The sequence below is a fragment of the Neomonachus schauinslandi genome, chromosome 6 (assembly GCF_002201575.2).
Source record: "Neomonachus schauinslandi chromosome 6, ASM220157v2, whole genome shotgun sequence".
NCBI classification, from domain to species: Eukaryota; Metazoa; Chordata; class Mammalia; order Carnivora; family Phocidae; genus Neomonachus; species Neomonachus schauinslandi.
The window spans coordinates 149,573,033-149,599,835 of record NC_058408.1 but is presented as its reverse complement, the minus strand read 5'-3'; the positions used below and the strand labels follow the sequence as shown (position 1 = coordinate 149,599,835).

The 26,803-nt window shown below is 51.3% G+C and overlaps 1 protein-coding gene across 1 annotated transcript in view; it reads right to left on the bottom strand.

The window, feature by feature from the left end:
* Positions 1-10,972: 10,972 nt before the first annotated feature.
* Positions 10,973-26,803, bottom strand: part of DOCK1 (dedicator of cytokinesis 1) — a 428,835-nt gene continuing 413,004 nt past the window's right edge. Inside the window, exons 48-52 of the mRNA XM_044916230.1 lie at positions 22,098-22,243; positions 19,283-19,481; positions 16,875-17,028; positions 14,376-14,536; positions 10,973-11,121 (exon numbers count right to left, since the gene is read on the bottom strand). Of these exons, the coding sequence (XP_044772165.1) occupies positions 11,026-11,121; positions 14,376-14,536; positions 16,875-17,028; positions 19,283-19,481; positions 22,098-22,243 (756 nt within the window). The 3' untranslated portion in view covers positions 10,973-11,025. The remainder of the gene's footprint in view (positions 11,122-14,375; positions 14,537-16,874; positions 17,029-19,282; positions 19,482-22,097; positions 22,244-26,803) is intronic.

Below are 26,803 nucleotides of genomic sequence, written 5' to 3'. Positions count from 1 at the left end.
GAAACAGAGAGCAGAAAAACAATAGAGAAAATCACTGAAAACAACTTTGTTCTTTGGGAAGAACAACAAAATGGACAAGCCTTTGGCTAGAATGGACGAATAATGAAAGGGAGAAGGCTCAAACTATTGAAATCAGGAAGCAAAGAGAGGACATTACTAACCTTACAGAAACAAACCCTTGGCTCAAAGAATAAGCAAAAGTATTATTTTGTGGAACTGTTGGTCCAGAGGCAGGGCCAGGCACAGGAAGGAGATGACGCTCAGCAATGCCATCAGGGACCCAGCTTCTCTCTGCTTCTCCATGCCGTGTTTCCCAAGCACTTCTCGGCCCTCTGCCTTCCCAGCACATGGTAGGATTACCCCACCCCCTCCCTGTGACTTGCTTTGGTTGATAAAATGTAAGCAGAGTAGCCTGGGTCACTCCTGGGAGCTTGCGTTAAGAGCCAGAGCCTACTCTCCTCATGCTCTTTTCTTCTGCTCTGACAATTGTGGAAGCTGGTGTTGAAATGGAGCCTTCACCCGCCTGGGCTGCCGAGTGACTGCCATGAGCAGGTCCCCCTCCGGCTCTGGGTGGGTGGGTCATGCAGCACGAGTGAGAAGGACCTGTGTGTAACCTGTGTGTGTGACGGGCGCATGTAACTCATACGCTGTCCCAGGGTTGCTTAACCTGCTCAAGGTCAAGAATCTGCACAAATTTGGCAAGTGGTGGAGCCAGAAATCAAAGGAGGCTGCCAGGTTCTAGAGCCTGTGTCCTTATGGAGATGGAAGCCCCAAGTGAAGGCAGGAGCTATCTACTGGGTTGTTACTTTGTCCCCAGCCCCTGCAAAAACAGACAGGTGAATGAGTGAATACACCAAGCTCACCCACTGGAGTGCTGAGAGCATCGGACAAGACACTGTGGGCCCCAGCTTCCCCAGAAACCTAGCCGGGCGGGCCCCTCCACCGCGCCTGGGAAGACCCGGGCTGCTGCTGCCCCCAGCCACATGTGCTCAGCTTCTTCGGGCCTCAGTTCTGCCTCCATAAAACGGGAGGGGAAACATGTTACTCTTATTCTAGTACAAGGCAATTTTGAAGGTCTGATGTGATAGTCAATATGAAAGCATTGTGAAAAGTAAACATCTTAAAGACAAAAACAAATTACTATTATTATATTTTATTTATGACAATAATTCTCCAACATCATCATTTTCTTGGCCCACTACTAAGTATCTCTGAGAAGCGGGGATTGAAATTGGGTTCAGATTCTTCTCCTTCTCCCCAGACTCAAGATGGCGTTTCCCATCCTACCAAAGAAATCTCTGAGAGAGGGAGCAGGGCTCGGGAGCCTGTGGGACTTAGCCTGAGGGAAGGGCTTGGCTGCGCACGCTGGGGACACTGCCCGGGCTTGCTGTTTGCTTGTCCTCTCTGGCGGTTCCTTCTCAGCCTCTGGAAGTCGATGGAATTTCCCCAGTGTGTGCAAATTCGGGAGAGCTGCAGTCCTGCATTTGGGCAAGATGTTCCTTTTCTCTCCTGTTCTGTCCTTCCTCTCCTCCCCCACCCCCTTCTCCCTTCTCAGGTTTCCGCCAATGTCCCTCTGAGGGCCAGTTTGTGGGAATTGGGACTTTTTAAAGGAACCCTGCACCCTGCAGACTGCCTGACGTGGACGCCCAGTGTGCCCGCGTGCACACACGCTGCCCTCACGCAGCTCCTCGGAGCCCTCCTTCCACCTGTCCGCCTTCCTCACCCCGACCCTGGACTCACACTGGTTCCCCTGCAACCTTCTTGAACGGAACCCCCTTCCCCTCATCTCACGGCAGGGGCTGGTGTCGGGGCGGACGGGCCCTCGCCCTCTGTGCTCCTGGTTGCCACTTCTGGATCATTCCTCCACATCATCCTTCTGGAGTCCATCCTAGCTGGCCTCCCCAGCTGCAACCCCTTAGCTCTCAGTCATCTGCTAACCTCCTGATCTCATTCCACATCCAGCAGCTCTGGCCATGGCTATGCTGAGTCTCTTGGCTCCTCAAAGCCTGGCCTTACTCTCAGGGGCTGCTGATGCCCTATTCCTCACTCTGCTTGCTCCTAGCCCATGATGGCGCCTCATCCCCCACTGCCAAGGCTGGTGGATGCCCTCAGCCCGCCTTGCTGCCCTGTCATGGCCTCTGGGCCCAGCTGGCTAACAGCATCCACCTGCCCGCCCTGTGGTCCTTGGCGTTAATGCCTCAGGGGCATCTCCGAAGCTGCTCAGGCTTTCTCTAAGCCTGGAGGTGTGGGGCAGCAGTAAAAAACAATGGGAACTGGATTCTAAATGCCCCACAGACCCACTCTCAGTTCGGGTGTACCTAAAACTGGGGAGATGAGGAGAAGGCAAATTGCTGACCACCAAAGGGGCGAGACAGCTGGTGCTTGCTGGTCTTACCTGCGGCAGAACAAAGGCCAAGAGAGTTCACCGATTTGGCGAATGGCTACAGGTGACCCAAGCCAGCGCACGTGGATGGAATCTCCCTGCATCCAGTCTGTTCCTACCCCTGGGGAAGGAGCAGGTGGTTTTTGAGAATAGGGGAGGAGAGGCAAAGGCACACAAAGGAAATAGGATAGGTGGCCACTTGCCATCTCCAGCAGGAGCCTAAGGATTTGTAGAAGGTCCCCTGCCCCGAGTGGAGGGGAGGGATGCCCAGGGGGAGAAGGGCGGTGTCTGGCGGAGGTCGGGGGAGGCGGTGGTCCTTGAAGCAGATGGGGAAAGCAGGATACATAGCTCCTTCCCCAGAGGCATCAACCCTTCTTCCCTAGGGTTAGGGTTAGGGCACATACGGGCCATAATCACGTAGCAGGAACCACCACAGTGAGGAATGTACTCTTCCATGCTTCCCCATCCCCAACTGGGAAGGCTCTCTGGTTGTCAGCCTGCCTCTGTGGGCTTCAGGGAGGCTGACAGGAGCCTGTGCACGAACTGCTGAGACCTGGAAGGAGGAGACCCTACCCCCCTCCGAAGTAAGCAGAGTGACAAGCTGAAATACATGGACAAGCAAATGGAACAGCAAGGCGTGGGATTTCCCAGGGGGGTGTGGAGAGAACTGGGAATGGGGAGAGAGTTGGGGGCCCAGCTGCTATTGGGTTGACGATAAAGACTGACAGGGCTGGGGACAGGGTATTTTTCAAACTGTGCTGTGGGGCTTTCAAAAATATATACCTGTTGCTTCTCCTCTTCCCTTAAATTCAGTGGTTTTCTGCAAGACTGTTGGTTTCAATTCCGTTTTTCTATCCAAATCTTGTTTCTTTGAATCCACTTTTCCCAAAGACTGGCTCACCTAGGGCCTTGGCCACAGCGTGAAGACCAGCAAAGGGAAGCCATGCCTAGCGTGGGGAAGACCCACACCCACACCTGAGTCTTCTCGGTTTCAACACGGTTCTCCACGAGAGGTGATGTGAAGTGAGTGCTTTCCAAATTCTTAGCAGGATAATAACTTTGAGTAATTAATTATGTACATGATTTGGGAAGGTACAGTAGCATGAACAGTCATCTCTGGGAGTTGCAAGTCTGGCTCCTAATAGCACCGTTGTTCAAAAAGCAACTGAAGCCCCGCGGGCCGTTCTGTCCTACTCATACAGAGAGAAATACAGTGGCCAAGAGAGCAGCACGGGCGGCTGCTGAGTTGGGGCACTGAGTTGTGCTCAACCTCCATTTGGGAAGGCTTGGAGCCTTAAGAAAAATATAAGACATGCCTCCTAAACTGTCCATTTCTAATCCAAAGTGAGTTTTAATTTTAAACGTCCCCCGACAGCAAGCCAGCTGAGCGATGTTGGTCAATCGCATGACCATTCTGTGCCCAGCGCTCTGCGCCTGCCGGGCTCGCAGAAAGCGTGCCAACAAGTGAAGAATCTCAAAACTGAGATTTTGAGTCAGAGGAGCTCTAAGGGTCTTTCCTGAGACCAGACTCTAGAATTCATTTTCTACTTTTGCAAAACATGAGCCTGTGCAAGTTGTACGGGGCCCCTGGTTCCTCTTCTCCTGACGGCAATGCTCCCCAGGAGCAGGACCAGGAGCCGGGCATCTTCGAGACGGTCCTCCCGGGCACCGCAGGTTCGGAGGCTCCAGGCTGCCTTGCAGCTGGAGCAGGCTCTGGATGTCCTGTTCCAGCTCTGCTGGCCCATCCCTAACCCCGAGCTGCTGGGCGCTGGCCTGGGATGGTTCCCAGACCGTGCCACGTCCCGCATCGTTCCAGGAGGGACGTCTCTCGTCCCAGCAAGGAGGCCAGAACAGCCCTCGCCTCCAGCCTCCGCAGTTTCTCCCGGGAGTTCCTCCCTGGAGGTGGCGTTATCCCAGGAGTGTTCAAAGGAGGAAAACGCTGCAGCCACCAGCCTCTTCTACCCACTCGGCCTCCAGGCCGAGGCTGAAAGTATACGGTCTTCCTTTGTACAGAAGAACCTTCATTTCCCTAAAGTTTCTGAAAAACTGAGGGATGATTCCGATGTCGCTTCTCCATTAGAATTGCTTCACTTTCCAAAATTTACTTTTCATGTGAAAGAGCTTTCGCGAGGCCGTGAAAGCCCATGGAGGTCGTCTGCGCTCCCTGCGGAGAAACCCCCCAATATGTAGGAGCTTAAAAATAACACTGCCATTGGCAGGTAGCTCCTTATCCGATATTAAGTGCGCTCCTCTCCAACGCAAGTGTTCCTAATGCTAAATTAACTGTTAACAAGTATTTTTAAATAGTTTAATTTATGCTAATTCAGAAATATTCCTTTCTAGAACTGATTATTTTTACCTCCCCAATTGCTTCCCTTGTGCACTAGCAGCTGAGGACTCAGGGCGCTGAAGTGCAGCATCTTTCAGTGGCTTCTAGATTCCTGGCCATCTCCACGGTGGTTTCCATATGGGCTCTGGCACAGCCGGGTGCCGTATGCCACGGATACGACCCGTCGTGATCTGGGTGGGATGAAGGACGCCGCCAGCACTGGCCGATGGAAGTGTCATCTCTCAGGGTCAGGGCAGCATGGGAGAAAGCCATCTGCTCCTGCCTGATCCGGCTTCATGGGCAGGGAGGGGCTCAGGCTTGCTTGGTGACCTCTCCTGGGAGCGTCTCTCTCTCTCTCCCTGTTCACCCCGGGGTGAGAACATCACAGACTCTGCTGGAGCCTCAAGCCCAAAGCCCACCGCTACGGTGAAGTGTGGCCCCACCTGCTTCATCTAATGGAGTACCTTTAGGGAGACCCCACAGCCACACCTTCCGGCTCCCTTTAGTCCTTCCCAGGGACAGCGCTCCCCCTTGGCCCTCACCCAGGGGAAGGCGGGTCATGTCTCCCTCCTGCTGCCTTTGGCTCCACGAACCCCTCCCCCCACCAGCCCCTTCCCCAGCATGGACGCCTGCCTTAGGGCTAAACTGTTCAGGAAGGAAGGGAAGGGGAAAGAAGAGAAAGAGGAGTGGAGCTTTACTTTTTGAGCTGTGAAATTTATGGAAGATCGGAATAAGGAATCTGTGCCCCCAAATAGTCTCTGATGAGGAGGGAGTCTACTTGGTAAGATACCGGGATGGGGAGCGGCGCCAGGAAGCAAGATGGTCCTGCTGCTTCTTGAGGCTTGTGTGACGCCGCCTGAAGGCTCATCAAAGCCAGTGAGGGAAAGCGGGGCCACGGCCCAAAGACCCTTTCCTGGAAGTGCAGCTGAGGGTTATTTGGACACCACTGACGTGGGCAAGACTGACCAGGGGGCCCCCTTCACAGGCAGGTCCCCCAGGGCTATGGTATCCATGTGCCCTGGAGCACTCACAGTCCCTGACATGCCCAGGCCACCACGGTCCAGGATGTGCTCTGGAGTGGTTGGCAAGTCCACTTAAACACACAGCAGCCCTGGCTCACACCATCCACGTCGGCTTCCATCAGCCACGCTCCACCATGCTCCATCATGCTCCCCTTATGCTCTCCATGCTCCACCGTGCTCTTCATGCTCCACACACTCCATTAGGCTCCCCTTATGCCCTTCATGCTCACCATGCTCCATCATGCTCCCTATGCTCTTCACGCTCCACCATGCTCCCTATGCCCCGTCATGGTCTCCGTGTTCTTCATGCTCCATCATTACCCACCACTGTGCCTGACAAAGTACGCGGCATGTCGCTATAGACACCATCCACATGAATATGAAATGGCACACCCAGTTAAGAGAAGAGAGGGGATAAACAGCAGATGAAATCCAGCACTTCCCCATGCAGAAAATAAACAGTAGTAGCAACAGCTAGATGGGCGGCCACAGGTGATCAAAACTACAGGAAACCAGGGAGATGCGGAAACGCTGCCCTAGGGCTAGAAAGGGGGATGGGATCCTTCCCCAGGGCGACAAGGGCAGCAAGATGACTGGAGGATTACAGGACGCGTCGTGGAGACTTCAGACTGGCACAGGCAGTGAAGAGAAGAACCTGCAACAGAAGCAGGGCTGCTGTGGGAGGCCATCTGTAGCACCGGCCAGCTCCAAAGCCGACCTGCAGAGGGTCAGGCAGAACTGGCGCCCGGGAGCCCAGGAGAAGCTGGGACTCAGAGGGAAAGCGCAGAACCCGACTGGGTGGCCTTAGCGGCCCGGCACCCAGTGCTGCCGCTGGGCCACAGGGCAGGTCACGCAACAATCTCACGATGGCTTCGCGGAGAAGGTACATTCTGTGCAGAGTTTAAACAGGGAGAAACTTGGCCATGCGAAGTCGCCTCCTACAGATAAAACGGCCCCGGAGGATGAGAGACAGCTGGCGTGGGGGTGGGGAGGGGAGACAGAGAGACAGACACAGAGAAAGAGTAGAGAGAGAGAGAGGGTGCTCAGGCAGCCCCAGTGCCAGGGCCGTGGAGGAAGCCATTGGGACACTCCAGCCCAGGACACAAAAGGACAATGTGGGCAGTTGGGATTATCATCGTTGGGCTGATGAACTGGAGAGGCTAAGCGGCTGTCTGCGATCTCCAGACTCTGGGCGTCTCCCCAGGTATTTCTACTCTAAAGCCACTCTGGCTGTCAAAATACCACTTTTCTAGAGGAGTCTGCTGTGCTTCACCTCTTGTCTTTTGCACGAACATTTTTGCTTTGAATATGTCATGATACTCTTGTATCAAGGTTACAGAAACTGAACCAATAGGAGATACGCATACACAGAGACTGAGAGATTTATTTAAAGGAACTGGCACACGTGATTCTAGAGACTGGCAAATCCAACATTCGTAGCACAGGCTGGGAACCCAGGCAGGGTTTCTACACTGCAGACTTGAGGCCAAGTTTCTTCTCCAGGAAACCTCAATTCTTGCTCTTAAGGACTTCAACTGATTGGACAAGGCCCACCCACATTACTGAGGGTGATTTCCTTTACTTCAAGTCAACTGATTGTAGATGTGAAAACCACATCTACCAAATATCTTCAACGCAATAGCTAGATTAGCGTTTGATTCACCGGATGCTAGAGCTTGGCCAAGTTGACACGTACACAAGTCTTTTGCTCGGGGCTGAAACGAACCCACCAGTATTGGCAGAAAGAACTCTGCGGTGCATCACACCCCACACAGTCTCTGCTCCCCTCCTGTGCCTGGGCCGTTGTGTTTAGGTCATCACAGGACGTGGATGGAGCACGGGTTTCTCTGTGTTGGTGGGAGACAAAGGAGGAGCCCCAGTTTGGCTTTATTTGGGTGCAGAGGGTTAATGGCTCATCAGGTTCCCTGTTAGGTTTTTTGGAGGCATCACCAACGAAACAGTAGATGTTTAAATAACTCAGAAAAGGCAGATTGGGAAAAAAAAACGCATAAAGTCCTGAAAAAGCCCTTAAAAAGTAAGTAAAATGCTAAAAAGTAATCAGAGATAGAACGAAAACATGAGAGCTAAAATCCATGATGTCAGCCAAGACTTCGGGGAACGTGGACCATAATGCCCGACACCATAAAAGAATCAGAGCTGAAGAAATCTGTGAGGACGTGAAATGATCAAATCTTTGCAAGAAAGAATAATCTTAACAGTGATTGAACACAAATTTCTTTAAATACTAGCGAGCACTCTTCAAGCACCAAGGGTGGTTTTTAAAAAAGAAAAAGAGTTTTACACTTGTAAAATTCAGCTCATGCACTATCTTCTTTTAATAAAGATTTGAGGAAAATACATATTAAACTGGGTAGTCTCAAATAAAGTTAAATAAGGTTAACTAAAGATGGATTTGTAATAGACTGGAGAACACTTTGCAAGGCAGGAGAATAAAACCAAAATGTAGCTGAATGTGTGAGCTAAATTTGGCTTTGAGCTTCCTGGCACCCAAAGCAAAAACAGAACATAAGATCTCCACCATTCCTGTTTTAGAGCATTCATTCTCAAGGAGGCAATATTACCTGTAAGGGGGTGAAAATCGGTGCTTAGGGAACAAAAAAATCTTACTTGGTTCATGTAAAAAGCATAGATATACAAAACATACATAAATACATACATAGTAAATCTGTACTGTTAAAATTTCTTGATGGGGGAAAAGATTAGGAAAAAAGGTCTAAAAAGGCTCCTTGGAAGTTAATGATGAAAGAGAGGTTGAGAAAAATTTTTTTTTCTAAGCAAAAAAATGTATCATTGCATCTAGTTGGCAAGCGGTGCCCCTTGTCCTCATCCCAGGAGTGTCCTGAGAAGACGCTCGACACAGGACTCAGCTCTTTCTTGAGTACAGTTTTGTAGTCCGGCCCTTGATTGAAAAGATGAAGACATTTTGTGTCTGCATATTCTCCAGCTCTGGACACCAGCGTGGGGTTCCCAGAAGTTGAGGGGCATCTAGTGGGGAGGGGGTATCCACTGAAGCGTGGAGTCTGGGAATTATCCAGGAAGACTTTTGGGAGGAGGCTGTGTGGGGACAGAACTGGAACCCAGATGCCATTCTCGAAGAAAAAGAACTATTTTTTTGTAGGGCCAGGAATTATTTTTACAATTTGGGGCGACAGCTTCTGCAGTGTGCAATGCTGACTACCGGACAAGGACCTGCCACCAGGGGCCGGCCGCTCCCGTGCTCCCCTCTCCCAGGTCAGCATGCCCAATGCACTTATTTTAGGATCTCGGATGGTGTGCAGTTTCCAGTATACTCAATGGAGGAGGAATATTTCTCTCAGTCAAAGAGTAAGAATTCACAAAGGAAAAAATTCTATATTCACAGGACTCTCATATTTCCTGGGGGTGGACTGGATATTTACAGCAAGGACGAATAAACTGGGAGCGGGGGAGGGGCAGGGGAGGGGCAGCGATCGAGTGAGAGAGTCTCCTGGGTTCTGCAGCAGGTTTCCCGGAGGTCTGGTTAATGGGGCCGTGGGGCACGTCCTAATGGTTGCACAGGGACATGTGTGGAAGGAACAGGCAAGTGTGCTTTACGTGGAAAAGAGGATCCCACCGCCTTCTTTGTTTCTCTCCACCTAAGATGCAGAGAGCTCTGGAGTCTGATGCCGAATAACGCATCGCACTAAACAAAACCCTCTCTCAAGTCAGCAGCTGCAAGGGGCAGAAACAACGTGCAGCCGCAGAGCGGGGTTGGGCTGAGGGGAGTTAAGTGTCGGCAAGCTGGGCTCTGCTCTGCCCCTCCTGTAAAGGACATGCAGACACAGAGGGACACAGGTGCTGTCGATCTGGGCCCCAAGTGAGAGACAACAGGGGCGATTAAGGAAGATGCACACATACAGAAATTCAAGTCATAAAGCTCTTTAAGAAAGAAAAAGAGCAACAATGGCATTTACAGACACATTTTTTTTACGTCAAGGGATAAAAACGGTAATATTCAGACACTGAGTCTTTTTAAATGGCTTTTTATTTTTTGTCGTCAATGAACAACTTTTGAGCCTACCAGAAGAGTATCATGATTATAGTGGATAAAAAAATATAGATGGCAGAATAAAAATATTAGGTTATACAAAGTTAGTTGTTTTGTTTCTTTAATCATCGTCCACCAACATTGTCAGGACTTTGGAGCTTAGAAAAACAAAAAAATCAACAAAACTTAATTTGTTTTTTTTACACTTCTAGCAGTTAAAAATTAAGAACACGTATCGAGAATCATTTGCAGATGCCTATTACAATAAACGGAAGGACCAAAAACATTAAAACTTAAGTTCTAAGAACCATCATATATACAAACTTCTGTACAGAATGAGGACAGAAAGAAGTCACCCAATTAAAGCCATCTCTGTGCTATGGGCCTTCTCTTTTTAAAAAGAAAGAAAAGGGATCTTCCTATACTGGTATTTACTTTCCCACTTGGTCCAGTATTTCTAATGGTGTCTCCACTCCATAAATTAGTAACTGTTCAGTAGCTGAGAAATAATCCTATTTTATTATTTTTTTATTTTTTATTTTTTTTAAAGATTTTATTTGACAGAGAGAGAGAGACAGCGAGAGAGGGAACACAAGCAGGGGGAGTGGGAGAGGGAGAAGCAGGCTTCCTGCAGAGTAGGGAGCCCGATGTGGGGCTCGATCCCAGGACCCCGGGATCATGACCTGAGCTGAAGGCAGACGCTTAACGACTGAGCCACCCAGGTGCCCCAATAATCCTATTTTAAATTATACCAAAGGAAATTAGGAACTGCCTTGAAAGGCTTGACCTTAACTGCCCCATACAGGTTGAAGATACACTTGACCACAAAGTCACACCTGCAGCCTTCGGGGGGAAGCTGGGGGTGGGCGTCGGGGGAAGATGAGCACTCGCTCCCTACACGGTCTCACGGGTGACGGCCCCAGCTCTCCTACTGCGCCAAACCCCGGTCAACTGCGTTCCTTGCTCAGTGTCATTTGGCACAAACGGAGGACTTCTGGGCAAGACTTAGGATCTCTCAAGACAGACACAGTCAGAAGCCCCCAATTTTGAGAAGCACAACAGTACCTTCCAGACCCACATCCACCTTGCTCCCCAGTGCGAAAGGCCACTCACGCCACGGCTGGAAAGAAACTCCTTTTCAGGACCAGCAATTGCACGGCGTGTCCAATAGCTCCACGCGGAGAGAGCAGACCCGGGAGAAGACACGCTAATCCACAGGGAGAGGGAGGGCTGCAGCGGGGCTCTCCACGCGGGCCTGCGGCCTTCACTGCACGATGCCCGAGTCCACCGACGTCTGCTTGCGCGCTGTCTTTGGGGGGGGTGGAGGTGGCGTTTTGCTGGGCAGCGGAGGTGGTACGTGCTGGAAAACACAGACAGAAGGCAGGTGCCGGGTTACTGATGCGCTCCGGCTGGGGGGCCCGAGTGGCGGGCATGGGGCAGCCACGGAAAGATGCTCTGCACCCCCAGGGGGTGGGGGGCTGGGCCTCTCTGCGTGACCTGGGGCTGGGCAGCTGGTGGCGACGGGCCTTTCTGGCATCTCCGATCAGTGGCTTTCCACAAAGTGCATCAGACGTCTGCACAGCCCCCTGAGAAGGGAAGGCGCTGCTCTCTGCGTGGCGGTTTTAATTCTCGCTGCTTTGAATCCCCGGGGCCCCTGGAAATGGACTGGTTTCAGAACTGGACAGTTTAAATGGTGAAGAGCCAGGGTACAGGGGCAGAGCAGACCCAGGGCCACCCCGGCGGCCTGGCACTGTCCCAGCTGAGCGCTCCTTGATGAGGATCCACGGGCCTTGGCTCGTGCCCCCTGAAGATGTCCCTCAACTGTTCAGGGACAAACAGGCCCTTGGACAGGCTCTCCGGGGGTGGGCGAGAAGCCCTCCCTTTGCTCTTGGAACTGGAAAAGCCGCATGAGAGAGGGTCAGCTGGGTACCTGTGGCCACTATCCAAGGGACTCATTTAAAGGCAGTTTTTCGTTCAGTCTCTTCCAAAACTGCAAACTGAGGGGAGATGAGCAACAGTAGGGGATGTTTGAACTCTTCATGAGGGAGTCACAAGATATACAGAATGGGCGCAGCTGTGTCTCAATGAAACTATTTACCAAAAAAGGTAGCAGGTCAGGGCGCCTGGGTGGCTCAGTCAGTTAGGCGTCTGACTCTTGATTTCAGCTCAGGTCATGATCTCAGGGTCATGAGATGGAGCCCGAGTTGGGCTCTGTGCTCAGTGGGGAGTCTGCCCGGGATTCTCTCTCTACCTCTCCCTCTGTCCTCACCCCCACACATTCTCTGTCTCTCTGGACAAGAAAAAAAGAAAAGGCAGCAGGCTGTACTTGGTCCATGGGCCATCGTTTGCCCTTACAGTCCCACGAATGATTTGACAATTGCCAAGGTGCTAGGAACCCCTGTTTAAGGGCCCTGTCAGGGCGGGAGTGACTGAGGACAGCCGGCAGCACCCTCATGACCATCACAGACACCTGCCCCGAAGGAGACGCTCTGTAAATATGCGCGGGTCAAACAAGTAAGTGAATGAGTGAGTGAGTGAATGAATGAATGAACGTGGTGAATAAATGAAGCACCAAATGAACAGATGGATGAATAAATGAGCCGATGGGCCACAGGTAGAATGAATCGGAGGGGGATGGTGGAACACTGTCACCGAAGCGAGGGGGGATCTTGTAGCAGCCTCTTGGGGGAGGCTCACGCGTAACGCAACGTGAGGGAAGAAGTTTCAAGGACAGAACGGCGACACAGCAGTCTCTCCTCCAGTGACCAAATTTCCTCCCGATTCGCAGACAAGGAAATACTAAGACGCAGAAGAGAATAAAGAGGGAAACACTGAACTGAGGCACATTGAGATGACATTGAGACATTATAAAAAATGAAGTAGAAGAATAGACTCTGAGTTTTCTCAAGGTTGGTAAGAACAGTTAAAAACAGGCAAAAGCGAACAGCTATTTCGAGATGTGATAAAATGGTGGCTTCCGTACGTGTGCAAGCCACAGTGGTGGGTCCGAGCGTGCCAGACTGACCCAGCCAGATGCGGGCACGACGCTGCAGACGTCCTTTGTGCCCGCTAGGAAGATGGTGGGTTTATCACGATGAAGCAGAATGATAGGTCGGATTACTGCTTCTAAGAGCCATTTGGAAAGAAATGACAGCTTAACGTGGTGACAACCAGAGACAGGGTTGACCACAAGGCCGAGGCCGATCAATGACAGTGGCAGAGGTATCGATCACCCCCCGAGGCAGATGAGCGATCATTACCCTACAACAGCCCCCCGGGCCTGCACAGAGGGGAGCACCCTGGAATCGCCACCGCCTCCAGTGGATTACGACACGCTAATCCACAGGCCTGTCACTGGAACTCGTGCTCGTGCTGCGGGAAATCAACAAGACTTGGGTAATTAATCCAACTGAATTCACAAAGGCTCGCCCATGTTCCTTCCTGACCCAACAGCACGTGGCATTAGTCTCTTGGAATGATGCAGCAAGAGCATCAGAGATGAGAAAATGCTGCCCCTGCATTGATCTGTAACAAAACAGATTCGGTCATATTTCCAAGTTCAGAACTTTCAGTTCACTGGCGAAGGGAGACCTGGGGGACATTCCTGCTTTTCCAATTATATAAAGGTATGAAAACAAAGGTGTGGGGCGCCTGGGTGGCTCAGTTGGTTAAGCGACTGCCTTCGGCTCAGGTCATGATCCTGGAGTCCCTGGATCGAGTCCCGCATCGGGCTCCCTGCTCGGCAGAGTGCCTGCTTCTGCCTCTGACCCTCCCCCCTCTCATGTGCTCTCTCTCTCTCATTCTCTCTGTCTCAAATAAATAAATAAAATCTTTAAAAAAAACCCAAAAAAACAAAAAAACAAAGGTGTGATCAGTTAACTAAGCTGTTAGGAAAACAACAGCCCAACCAATCAATGTTCTCACTCGACTCCCTGGGCCTCTTTCCTTCTGACTTGGAGTTAAAAGTTGGCGGGAAAGGTCAGACTCCCGTTTCTATGGTTGCAGCGAACCATTTCAGCCTCCTGCAGAGCCATGACGGGGCCCCGTCTCCGGGGCCAGTCCCCCATCGTGGCATCTCTGGGGACAGAGGGCCGATCTGAAAGGCTCTGTGGCCTCAGAAGGTCAATCATCCCTTCAGCATCCAAGATGAAGTCCCACTGCTGGTGTGTGTTTTTATATAAAAGGAAGAATCGAATACGTGTACTGTAAATAAAACCCCTCTCTTCTGCCCTGCTCACAAGAGGAGATAATAACCTTGCAGAACACTCCATAAAAAAGTACCCACAGAAAGAAAGAAAGAGCGAGCACATAGATTTATATTGGTTTTTAGGGGCGAAAGTGTGCACCCTGACCTCAGCCTGCGGCCACCCGAGAACAGAGAACCTTGAGAACCAGAAGAAGGACGGGTTGGATCTTTAAGGAATGTTTCCAGAGTGGGATGGATGCCACAGAACCAAGATCCCGTGGACAGAATTCTTATCGCTTTGACCTCTTTTGTCAAAATCAAACGTGGGCTGGCCCAAACCAAGTACGCTAACATCAGCAAGGAGGGATTTCCATTTTGTGGAGGCAACGATTTTAAAAACCCACGTTTCGGGTTCCCAGCTGACTTACCCTCTGGTGAGGAGGAGGGGGCGGGGGCGTGGGCGAGCTGATCAAATCCTGGTTTTCCACCAAGTTCCCATAATCTGCCATGCTGCCTTTGAGAGGCAGGGGGGGCGGGACCTCGGCCGTGTCCATCCCAGTCATGCTGGTCATGCCGTTCAGCTCCAAACCTGGAAAACCGGATCGACTGAGAATCAAACGTCCCCACTGAGTGCCCAGGCGGCTGCTTCACCTTCTCTCTGGGAGAGGCGGGGGAGGGGGGTGGCAGAAACGCGCGCGTCGACTGAGAAGAGAGGCGAGCTGGGAGGGGTAGAGAAGGTGAAGGGTCGGATCCTCGCCTAAAGGCATGTTCTAGAACAAGAACACCAAGTGCCACAAAGACATCTAAAATGGGAGTTTAAAGGGGGCATCAATCCACTGTACAAATAGCCACGTCAAGCTTGGGCCCCCACCAGCCCCTCCCAGGCCTCTGTGTGTTGGGGGCATCTACACAGTGGGGTGTCACAAGGACTGTCTACCCGCGTGTTTTCAGAGCCTTAGCCAGCGTCCTGCGGCTGTTACTGGGAGGGCTGCACGAAGCGAAAGCTAATGATGCAGGAGCCGGCCAGTCACCCACCCTTCAAATCTCTCGACAGGGAAACTCACGATGGTACGAAATGAAGTTATTAGCAGTCACGGGCACTGTGGTTGTTACTTTTAAAGAAGCCAAGGGGGAAGTGCAATTGATTTTTAAAGCCAACTGAAAATACAGCCAGTTTCAAATGGAAGGATAATCATTAAGACAGGATACTCTCTCAACCCTCATGGAGGCTCGTAGGAAAAAAAATTGTTTTTCTTTTATATTAGAGGAAAATTGACATTTTTACTGATGGGTCCCACTGGATGAAAACTCCTTCATTAGGGGAAAGGCTTCCTGGGGGAGTTGTGGGTTTCTGAGGGAGGCTCGCCAGTGAATCCAAGGCACCGAGAGAAAATGAGTCCGATGGACGGGCGCCTGGGTGGCTCAGTCGGTTAAGCCACTGCCTTCGGCTCAGGTCATGATCCTGGAGTCCCGGGATCGAGTCCCGCATCAGGCTCCCTGCTCAGCAGGGGGTCTGCTTCTCCCTCGGACCCTCCCCCCTCTCATGTGCTCTCTCTCATTCTCTCTGTCTCAAATAAATAAATAAAATCTTTAAAAAAAAAACGAGTCCGATGGAATGAACACCCTCGTGACTTCTCGCTCGCCTGCTTTCTGTGTTGTGGTAAACTACACAGAACATAGAGTTTGCCATTTTAACCATAATTCATTGTATAAATCAGTGGCACTGGTTACGTTCACAGTGTTGGGCAACCATCACCACTATCCGCTTCCAAACTCTCTTATCATCCCGAACATATTTAGAGGAAATAATAAAATATTTTTAGAAAAAGATTCTGGGGTAATAGTATAAGGATGTGAGGATGTAACACCCAGAGACCGTCTCTTTCCCAGCGGCTGGGAAGCTGCCCCCTCAGTTAGGGTCCTCCACGGCTACAGTGCTGACCCCCCCCCACCTGACGGGCCCCAGAATGGCCACTGCTCCCCTTTCAGCAAGAATAAAACCAGGTGCAAATGACAATGGTCCGTGCCTTCCAGAGCCTCTGCACAGGGCAGAGGAAGGAAGGTGGGTCCTCCGGAGGAGGAAGGTGGGCCCGCACTCCCTGCCACCTTCCTCCTGCCAAGACCTCTCCTCTCTGGCAGGCCTGGATTTAGTGGGGAAAAGCTGATTGCCACTGGTAGTGGGTTGAATCATGTCCCTCCAAAATACATGTCCACCCAGAACCCCAGACTGTGACCTGATTTGAACATAGGCTCTTTGCAGATAAAATGAGTTAAGGATCTCAAGATGAAATCATCCTTGATTTACAGTGGGCCCTAAAGCCAATAGACATTGCAGTGTGTTTATAAGAAGAGGAGAGGACTCAGGAGGTAGACCACATGAAGAGAGAGGCAGAGATTGAAGGGGTACATCTATAAGCCAAGGAACACTGAGGATTGTCAGAAGCTACCAGAAGCTAGGAGAAATGCATGGAACAGAGTCTCTCTCTGAGCCTCTGGCCTCCACAAGGGTGAGGGAATAAATCTCTATTGTTTTACAGGTTTATGGTAATAAGTCACGGCAACCCTAGAAATTGGGAAAAACTAGAAAAATTAGTTATGTGCTTAGCTCTTCAGAACAGTCTGGAAATGTTTCTTCACTTTACGTTCCTCCTGAACACAGGAAGGGCCAAGACCCTCGTGTGGTTCGTATCCTGTGACACAAAGAGGGAGGCTGTCCATGCGCCTCCCACGCCTCACTCCCCCCCGCCACCAGGGAACATGGGAAGACCGATTTGCCAAAGCCCAAGGGGGACTCCCTGTATGCTGGGTGCTTGGGGAAACTCCATCTGGGGCAAGGTGAGGAGGCGAGCCTAACCTCACAGCCTCAGGGCAACGAGGAAGTCACAGAGCAATGTCACCAATTCCAACATGGAGAATGTTCCACTCACTCGACTGCAAACTGAAGCTGAGCTTGGCCCTTGGCGTGACCGGAGGGGGTGCTGGCTGGGAGGACGGTGACGACGGGGACACTGAGAAACGTCGTTCACTTCCAGTGACGTTGAGCACCTGGCTCTTCGGTCTCTGGGGCCGCAGGGGGCTTATCTACGGTGGAGGAAAGAGCACAGTTAGATTCTGCCATGGCTGAGCTGTGTCCCCCATGACTCACAGGTCGAAGTCCTCACCCTCAGTACCTGTGACTGTGACCTCACCTGGAAATACACTCCTTTGCAGATGAGGCCATTAGGGTGGGCCCTAACCCAGTAGGACTGGTGTCCTTATAAAAAGGGGGGATCTGGACACAGACACATGCACACAGGGAGAACTCCAGGTGAACGTGCAGGCAGAGATCAGGGCGATGCCTCTCTGAGCCAAGGTATGCCGAATATTGCCATGGGGGAGGCCTGGACAGGGCTAATGTGCATGGGGACTGGCGACAGTCCTATCCCATGAGGCACGTTCTGATGACTCAGGAAACCGAAGGATGCTTTCCTGGTGCGATGCAAAATCGCCCCTGGAGGACCCTCCATGCCGCCCCAGGCTCTGAGTCTCGGCTAAAGGTCATGAGACTGTTGATGATGCCAAATCAAGCAGGAAGCTGAGCCCAGCCCCCCGGAGGGACAGAGGTATAGCCTCTGTCCAGCAGAAGCTTCGGGGGCCAGGTGCAGGGCGAAAAGCTAAGGCCAGCCCGGCAGGCCCAGGGACCACCAGTTGCTGCTGCTTCTCGGGCAAACCTGAGCGTTCGTTTCTGTGCACTTGCCGAAGGCACTTCAGGCCCACTTTGGCTGAACTCGGCCCATCTCTGCTAGTGTCCCTGGGAGCCAACAGGGCCACGGCGGGGAGGGACAGAACGTGCGTGGGATGGCCAAGTGCCTGGCCCGACCTTCGACCTCTTTTCACACAACCAACCATGAGCTCTGCCACATGGTTCAACTTCCCTCAGGCCCCTGGTTTTAACAGCTTAAAAGGGAGCTTAAAGGAAAATACACGAAAGGACATGTGGCATGTCTGGCCCCTGGTAAATATCTTGTGCTTCTGTTAATTCCCCCACCCAGTTCTGATGTTCTGATGATCTCTCTCCTGGGCTTCAGAGACGGTGACCTCGGCTACGTCAGAAAGGTCACTGTCACCCCAGCTGTCCAGAGTAGTGGACAGAGAACGCTGGGTGGTTCATCAGAGACCTCTTCCTCCAGCTGCGGGAGGCCCAGTGCCTGGCCAGTCCCCTTCCCGCGCTCTGACGCCCCTGGCCACACTCAGGCTGCAGTCAGAGCTGTGTCTAAGGCCTCAGAAGGGCATTCGCCTTCTTGAAGGCCGTGTCGTGGCTCCCGAATCTGCCTTCTGCCTCTAGATAGCCAAGCAACACATGCCTGCCTGTCTGAATGGCACGCAGTGTGGGTGAGTCGTACCCTCTGGCTTTGAGATATAAACACGCCAAGAAACGTGTCTTATTAAAAGGGGGTCCCACGTGAGCCCTTTTGTCAAGCAACCCTTCAATCACAGCCAGGACAGGCCAGAGGCTCCTGCCCGGGGCGGGCACGTTCCTGGCCACCGTCCAGACAAGGGCCCATCGTTTCTAGGGGGAGGCGGCTCTGGGCCTGACTTAACCTTTGAAGCTGACAGCCTGTGAGAGCCTTTCCTTGATTTCGTTTCCAGCCCACAGACAGCGCTTTCTGAATAAAGTTCACCCGAGAAGCTACCCATGCCTCCTCTGTGACCTCAGCCTCCACCACCGCTGTGTGCTCCGGGAAACGGCAGTCCCGGGGTCAAGTGCGTGCGGCTCGGGTTCAGGTTAAATCCCAGAAAGTCCTTCTGAAACATGGCAGAGAAGTAAATGTGGGGCAGATGAGGCAGGGAGGCCAACGTGGAGCTGCGTGCTGCGGGCAGATCCCAGCAGGAGGGGCTTTGGGACTCCCGCCGAGCAGATTCTAACTCGGCGAGTACCTGGGGCTTAGAGATTTCGGGTCAGGAAGGGGAGAGGCAAAGGCGACAGCCAACCTGGAGGACTGTTTTCAGACAACAGAAGCGTTCCTGTTCATCTTCTGAGATGTCAGGATGTGTCTTGGAAGCAAGTCCTACATTGCTGCCGAGAGCTTAGAACCAGCGGAGTCCCTTTGGGACGGGGATGAATGCTAAGACAGGCACCTCCCAGAGAAGGGAAGCTCCACTCTGAGCCTCTGGATGCCCTACAGCATTGGGTGATACAAGGAGAGGGCTCCGAGGGAGACCTCAGATTTGCAAAGTGACTGTTGGATAGAAAATTCAGTGAAATCCAATTGACAGCTCCATTGGCTAAATGCAGAGCAAAGGTAGGTCCCAGAAGCTACCGCAGAGTGGGGAAGAAGGTTCCATGAGGAATTACCGTCTCTGAAAGAATCACAGCCTCAGACTGCTGCCCGGAAATGTCAGTGGGTTTAAATTCCTTATCAAATATCTCTTGATGTTTGCTGTTCCTTTTTTCCTTCTTCTTGTCCTTCTTCTCCTTCTCTGGGTCATCCTTGTCCAGCTTGTCCTGGGACCTGGAGTGCATTTTCTTTGGCAGGAGAGGCTCCAGAGCAAACCTAGAAGAAATGGTTCTTTAAATCACTCATGACTTAAGTGGAGAACAGTTGCTTCTCACCCGGCAGATAAATGGGAGCCCGTTCCCGAGGAATCTTAAGTGCTGACTGGGAACTGCGCAGGCTTACAGGAAAGGAATGATTTATAAAGAGAGGCCAAGGGGGAATTAAGATACATATTAACCAGCTGTAACAGAGAGACTGTTTGCAACCGAACAAGATCAAACTGGAAAGAAACAGAGACAAAGTGGAAAGAAACAGAACACGCATAGGAGGACGGGGGAGTTGTGAAGTCTGAGTGGATAGGACACAATGACATAAAGAAGATTATCTCAGATTTCTGATGGGAGGATGGTATTTAGGGTATGTTTCAAAAGGGGCGCCCTCGCCTTGTAGAGATTCATACTAAAATATTCACAAATGCAATAAGAAGAAATAGGCAGATGCCAATGCAAAGAAATTTCTGTTATCTTGATTCTGACCAAGTTCCTACAGCCAGCTCAAGATTACAGATATGTCGGCTGCTTCAATTTGAAAGCCTTTTGGATGACTCTATGAGAAGCAAGCCGATTCCAGCTCATAGGTACATGGAGAGGCCCTGAGTTTTTCAGCACTGAGCACTGAGCTGGAAGACCTGGGTTTTGACTCTGCCACCTACTGGGGAGTCTCCACATGCCCTAATCCCTGTGGGCTGGACATGCCCAGTCTCAAGACGAAAGGAGGACACCACTGCTCTTGTGTCTACTAATACCAACTGGCTGGTATAAAACCATGTTAATGGTTAGTCTATGGAGTAAGTGGATCTTGGATTAGCTTCTAAGGCACGTGTCAAAGCTGACTATGCAAACACATCTACGTGCAATTGTGGTTTGCTGTTTTAACACAAGACTGGGGCGGTGGTGGTGGTGGGGGGTCCCATCCTGTTTCTGTCCTAGTAAGTCAAATCAGGAGAGAGAAGAAATGACTCAGTTCTAAGGTTGGAGTTACATCCTCTGCAGTAGGAAGGAGTTAGGAGGGAGGGCCAACATGGATAATGGTATGAAGATATCTTAAAAACTTTATAAACTTCCAGTTATAAAATAAATAAGGCACAGGAATGAGAAGTACAGCATAGGGAATATAGTCAATAAAAATAAAATAATCCTCAAGATTTTATTCTAGGTTTTGTATAACTTGAGACAATTAACGTAGGGAGAAAAAATAAGATCGATGGACAACTTTCAGCTCAGGGGGAACACCTATAAATATCTCAATGAGTACACAAAGAGCCAAGAGAAAGACAGGTTACATTTAAAATTTTTCACATTATGAGAAGCACCTGCTGACAAGATGAACTTTTATTCATGTAACCTGTGCCATTTGGGACCAAAGTCTCATTTTCTCCACATTAATTACACAGCTAAGGGTGGTAACCCTAGAATGAACAAAAATCTGGAGTCTAATAAAGATGCCTCCCAGTTCAAGGTTAAACAATGCCTCCTGGGAGAAGGACGCGTGTGTTCACACGTGTGATACACCACACCTCTATCTAAGACCTCTAGATCAATTTCCACCCTCACCCCTACGTTCTTGGAAATGTAAAAACCTTTTCGTAACTAGCTTGGGGATTTTCCTGGGGAAAAGTTGAATTATATTTCTTTAGCAATCTTGCTCTAAGTGACAAGCACACATGATTTAAATTCCTTTAAATTGAGAATTTCCATATGGATTTGGCTTTATAAGTAGCAGACTATGATAAATATGACTGTTAAGAAAAAAAAATGTGGGTTTAGTTTTCAATCCTCCACTGGGCACACCGGTCATCAGCAACAAAGGGCGCTTAGATTTGAGCTGTTCCTTGGGGCGCTCTGGAAGCATCTATCTGCGTGTGGCGGGGACCGGAAGCCTGTGGGTTTGGTAAAGCAATGGATGGGAAACCCAAGGGGGTTGCACAAACACACCACTGTGCAAACTCCACAGTAAAATAATTAGCAGTTGGTCTCTGGGATTTTAACTGCATGACACATTTTCCCTTTCTATTTAATAAGAACAAACTTTACATATTTGCTACTCAAAGACACAAAAAAATTACTGATATTTTTTAACACTCAAAGTTAATGCAAGAGACACAGTGGGAACTCCACCAAAATTAACTAGTCTATTAGCTTCTTGTTTCGCTCTAAGGTCACTTTGTGCTGTTGAGTGCTCAGCAGCAAAACCGGGGTCTCCAGAGAAGTCTTGTAGAAAGAAGGTGGCCTTGCCAGCCCTCAAGCCTGACAGTGTGAGACAGTTCTGTGCTCGTTGACATCAAGGCAGTGAGCAGGAGATGAAAAGTACAAGCACACAGCCAGCAAGCAATGTATTACACTCCTTCCAGAACTTCCAGAACAGAACTGAATCAACACTCACTGGAGGTTTTAAAATCTGATGGAAACCTTACCCAAAGAATTTTTTCTCAAAAACTCACAAGACCCTGAAAGTCATCCTGGGCACTAGAGTTGCAAAGTCTTGGAGGGTTTCAGTTTCAAAGACAGTTTCGATTTTAAGAAAAATCCTCTGTTGTGATCAAACAAACCCAGGGTCCTGGGGGCTCCTCACAGGACCCTCTAAACCCCTTCCTTGCTGCTGAGCCGGACTCACCCATCAGAGCCTGGCCTGGAAGGGGTGCTGTCCGATGATAGGGAAGACATGGAGGCCACCGACAGAGGCCGGGATGAAGACGGCATCGTGAAGGATCGGACCATGGACCGGGGACGGCTGCCTCTTCTGTCATCCAGACTTGAGGGCTGACAGTAAAAGAGAGAGAGAGAGAGGCTTGTTTGATGCTCTTGTGCCAAAAGATTTCTGGCTCGCCATGGTCAGACCCTTGGGACCAAGTGGTCTTAGCAGCCTAGATTCTAGACCAAAATTGTCCACACTTTTATGAGCAGTGCATATTCTTGTTCAGAGTTAGAGATGAAAATGATGATTATTTCGGGGTTTTTTGAAATCTTACCTGATCTTGTGAAAAATACCCTAACCCTCCTGTTTTTCTAACATTTTAAGCGCAGTTTTCTTTACCAACACCACAATGCATCAGCCTGTTCCAAAGCCAACACAGAATGTAGTGAGCAGAAAATTTATTGAGTAGCATCTAGACTGAAGAAACTGCAAGATCATTAGATGAACTTTGTACCTCTCCGCATGTCGATAAACCATGCAGATCACCAAAATACACGGACGTGCCTGACCGAATTTCTCCAGAATGAACTAAGATGCTCCTGCTGCTTAGTTAAAGATGGATTTGCTCCCCTGCCAGTGACTGGTACGGGCGGGCAGATGAAGCCATGGCTGGAGCTGCTCAAGCTCCTCCTCCCAGCCAGGCCGTGAACCAGAGATGCATTCTGGAGAAAAACAGTCTCTGGATGGAGTCTTCCATCCTCTCTTTGAAACAGGATTTATATCACCCAAACACGAGTCACGGAAATATAGCTCATGTCAATATCCAATTACCTAGAAAATGCTAGTGTACCTGTGCCCGAAGACCAGCAGCCGCATGGGCTCCTTCCTTGATCCTGAGGATGGAGGGCACTTCCTCTCCGGGTGGCTTTGACCTCCCCACCTCCCAGCCCCACACCAGCGAAGATGGCACCTCGGGCAGTCACCTGTAGAAGACGTGCTTGGGACCACAGCTGATTACACACCGAACACAACTTCCACATCCGAAAAGTGGGCCTGTGTCTTCAACAGGTGTTTTGCACATGAAATACGACTTGATCTGTCTGCTACCTCTTTAGGAGTAAAAGGTTCACAACAACAAAAGCACAGTTTAAAGCAGGAGTCAGTAAACTCGTTCTGTGGACGGCCTGATAGTAAGTATCTTAGGCTTTCCGTCCCCCTGCTCAGCTTGGCCACTGTAGCATGAAAACAGCCAGAGATGATACAGAGACGTGTGAGCAGGGATGTATCCTAATAAAACCCGGTTTACAGTAAGGGCAGTGGGCCACAGTTTGCCCACCAACGGTGCAAAGCCACGTGGTGCTGGAATCTGCCCGCACGGAGGCGAGGTCTTGGGTTTGGCACCAAGGATGGCGCCATTGCCCACCCCCGAGGAGACGTCCATTGTCACTAACTGGCCTTTACCTATGAGGAAACTAAAAAGGAAACTAAGTACAAACTAGTCCAAATTGTGGACATGTTTCCTGTACAAAATCTAGCAACTCAAAGTCTACAGAATGCTCTTCTCAGCCTTTCTGAGACACATGACGCAGCCCAAGGCCTGGCTCTCTGACGCGTGGCTCCCCCGGTCCCCCGCGTCTCGGCTGCGCCCCGGGACTGTTCTGTGTCCCGCTGTTCCTGACGCTGTGCCAGGCCCGCCTGACCGCCTCAGGCGCCGCCGCGCTCGGCCACCGCTCCTCTTGGCGTCTCTGTGGGATTCGAGCCTCTTCACGCTTTGAATGAGCCCAGCCACCATCCCCTGCCATTTCCTCCAGAGCAGAAGCCTCTGAGGGCGGCTCACGGGGGGCATCTGGGCACCCGCCTACCACCCCTGCAGGGCTGCCTTCCCGCCTCTCCCCTGCAACAGCCTCGGGCTTCACTCCCACCTATCCTTTCTGGACTGGGGTTTGGGGGGAGAGCAGAAGGGCAGAAAACCAGCGACGTCAGGCTCAGGTGATTCCTGTGGCCGGGAGGATGCTGCCTCCATATCCCATCCACTTCTAGGCACAGGGAGACTTGCATTCAAGGAAACGCAGCGGAGCATACAGAGGAGAAGAAATGTGACCCGTCCGACATCCGGGTGCTGTGAGCCCCACTCCTCGCCTGACCGTTTCCGTTTTTCTGGTGAAATGATCCTCACAGCTATGTGAGCAATGCAAGCGTTGAGTGCGCAGGGAAGAGGAGGGAGCCAGTCGTGGACCAGGAGGCGGAGATGGCCAGCGAGAACCACCTCACTCCAGCTCTTGGGAAGGCCCAGAAGACCCTTGAACATCCTACCTCTGACCACAAAGGGCTGATGATGTCCCTCAAGAGGCAAACTGGAGTCTTGGGCGGATGTACCAGTATGGACTGGAAAGAACAAAGGGAAGGGGGGGATGGCAGGAGCAGGGCTCTGGCCAAGGAGGGACAGAAGCCACTCCTGGGTCCCACACTTGAAGGTCACCCACTGGGTGTGGCCATGGGCCCCACTGGGCCATTTGTCTCACAATTCCTTCTTGACTGAGCAGAGCCTCTAAAAATTGAAGAATTGGGACTTTTTTTTTTTTTTTCCATCTGAAGCGACTTGAATTTCTTCCATCCATGACAGATGTAGCTCCAGCGTCAGGAGAACATGAGTAAACCGATGTCCCCGTGTCCCAACACCAGGGCTGGCAGGGTGGGGGTGGGGCAGTTAGAACTAGGCTAGAATTTTGGCTCTGGTACCGACGATGGGTCGCATCACACGTGGAACCACTCTGAGCCTCAGCTTCCTCCAGGGCACGCAGGGAATAATCATCCCACCTCGAGAGGCTGGTGTGAGGATGAAAGGGGCAGCTGGAGCCCACTGGCCTTGGCACACTCTGAAGGTAGCTCCCATTGTCCTTGCTGTTGTCATTATTATGGCTTGAAGCAAACACTCATTTTGGCTCTCTTACCAGAAACGAGCCCTGCCCTGCTCAAAAGCTCTAACACGTTTGGTGTCCTTATCTTCCAGCTGAGCCCAAATGCCTCCCCTTGACCCCCATACGTGCCTACTGCCTGTGTATCAGGGGTGGGGTGAGCAGGGCTGAATTTAATTGCAGCGACCAGTGTTTTATGGGGTAGGGTGAGAAGCAGGTACGTTTCTTTTCTGGAAGACACAGCGGGTGCTCGTGGCCCCCTCCTCAGGGACCCCGGAGTCTGCACTCCTCACTCCCTATGCATCTGGAGAAGTGGGGCTGTGAGCTTTTGTCCTGGGAGCGGCGGCCCCCTAGAGCCCCAGCATAGGCAAGGTGAGGGCCAGTGGGGAGGGAGCAGGGGTCTGGAGGAGCTGCCTGTGGATTAAGAAGTCAGAGGGTGTCCAAGTCTTCTATCTATGGCTTTGGCTGGATCAGAAAAATTGACAAAATGGTTTATGTCTCTTCTATGGGGTTTTTATTTTTAAATCCATTTTTTTTTTTTTCAAACAGGATGATACTATATTGCCTTTCCAAGTATTCTGAGATGCTTGCAAGTTTTCAGGGTAGATAAGACAGGAAAGGCTCATACCAGACTGCTTTTTATTGCCGCTTTTCTCAGAGCATGACAGGGGCATCTGCCTGTCTCTCTGTCTGCTCAAGGGAGGCAAGCTGCAGAGCCTGCCGCTCGGGTCCCAGGATGGAGGACTCAGGAAGGCAGCTCCAGCAAAGAAAGCATCCAAGGGGAGGAAATGCACCCTTGATTCTATTCCTCGATCCCAATAAGCCTGACCAGCCCCTAGCTGGGCTTGGGTGCGGTGCTGCCCAGGCTGCCCCTAGAGAGAGGTGGGCAGTTTGGTGGGCATGACGTGTCTCAGGATGTGGTGGACACCGCTCATCTCTGGCCAAGGATGGCTGTGTCGGAACAGGGAAAACCTGTCCTGGAGGAGGGGGACACCCCCGCCCCCTACGCAACAGGCCTGCCTCCTGCCCTGGCTTTCCTTCTCCCCTGGGCCCAGCAGCAAGCCCGCACAGACGTAATGAACCCCAGCAGAGAACGGAATAGGAAGGATGTGTGGTGAGCCAGACAGGTTTCTGTCACTTTGAAATACAAGTTATGTGAATGGTAAAAGAGGAAGCCTTTCACTTTTCAGTACAAAAACTCTTAAGATCTCACACGTGTTTGTTTCTTAGAAAGACTTAAGAGTGGTGTAAGTCTTGGGAAGAGACTCATGACGACGCACCCTGAAATTCTTGCCACTCGACTCTGACTGCAAGGAGTTGCAAGCCCCGAAGCGATCAAGCACTCCTCAAGGGTTCTGCCCGGCACGAGGGGTCCTCCAGTGTAGCCGGCAGGAGGGCACCCCAGTCCCCAAGCCTGGTCCCCGCGAGCAGCTCCTGCTGGGTTGGCCACCCTGGGTCCCCACGCGCTGAGTTTTCAGACCAGAGCCCAGAGGTTGCGTTCTCTTGGCTTTGTCAGGTTCACACCTGCTGGGGATGCACTGCTGCACCAGAGTCCGGCCACAGCGGGCAAGGGTGGGCAGGCTGGGTCAGCATGGAGTGGAATCAGAGCCAAAGGAGCCCCTTTCCGGGGGGACTCTCAGTCTCTTACAAGAGAAGGAGAAGCTCTGCCGTGTAAACTAAGAGTAGCGGCTAAAAGCACAGACTGGGAGGCAGACCGGTGGGCTTCAAACTCCATCAGTGGCCGGAGTGACCTTGCATCCCCTTTTCCCC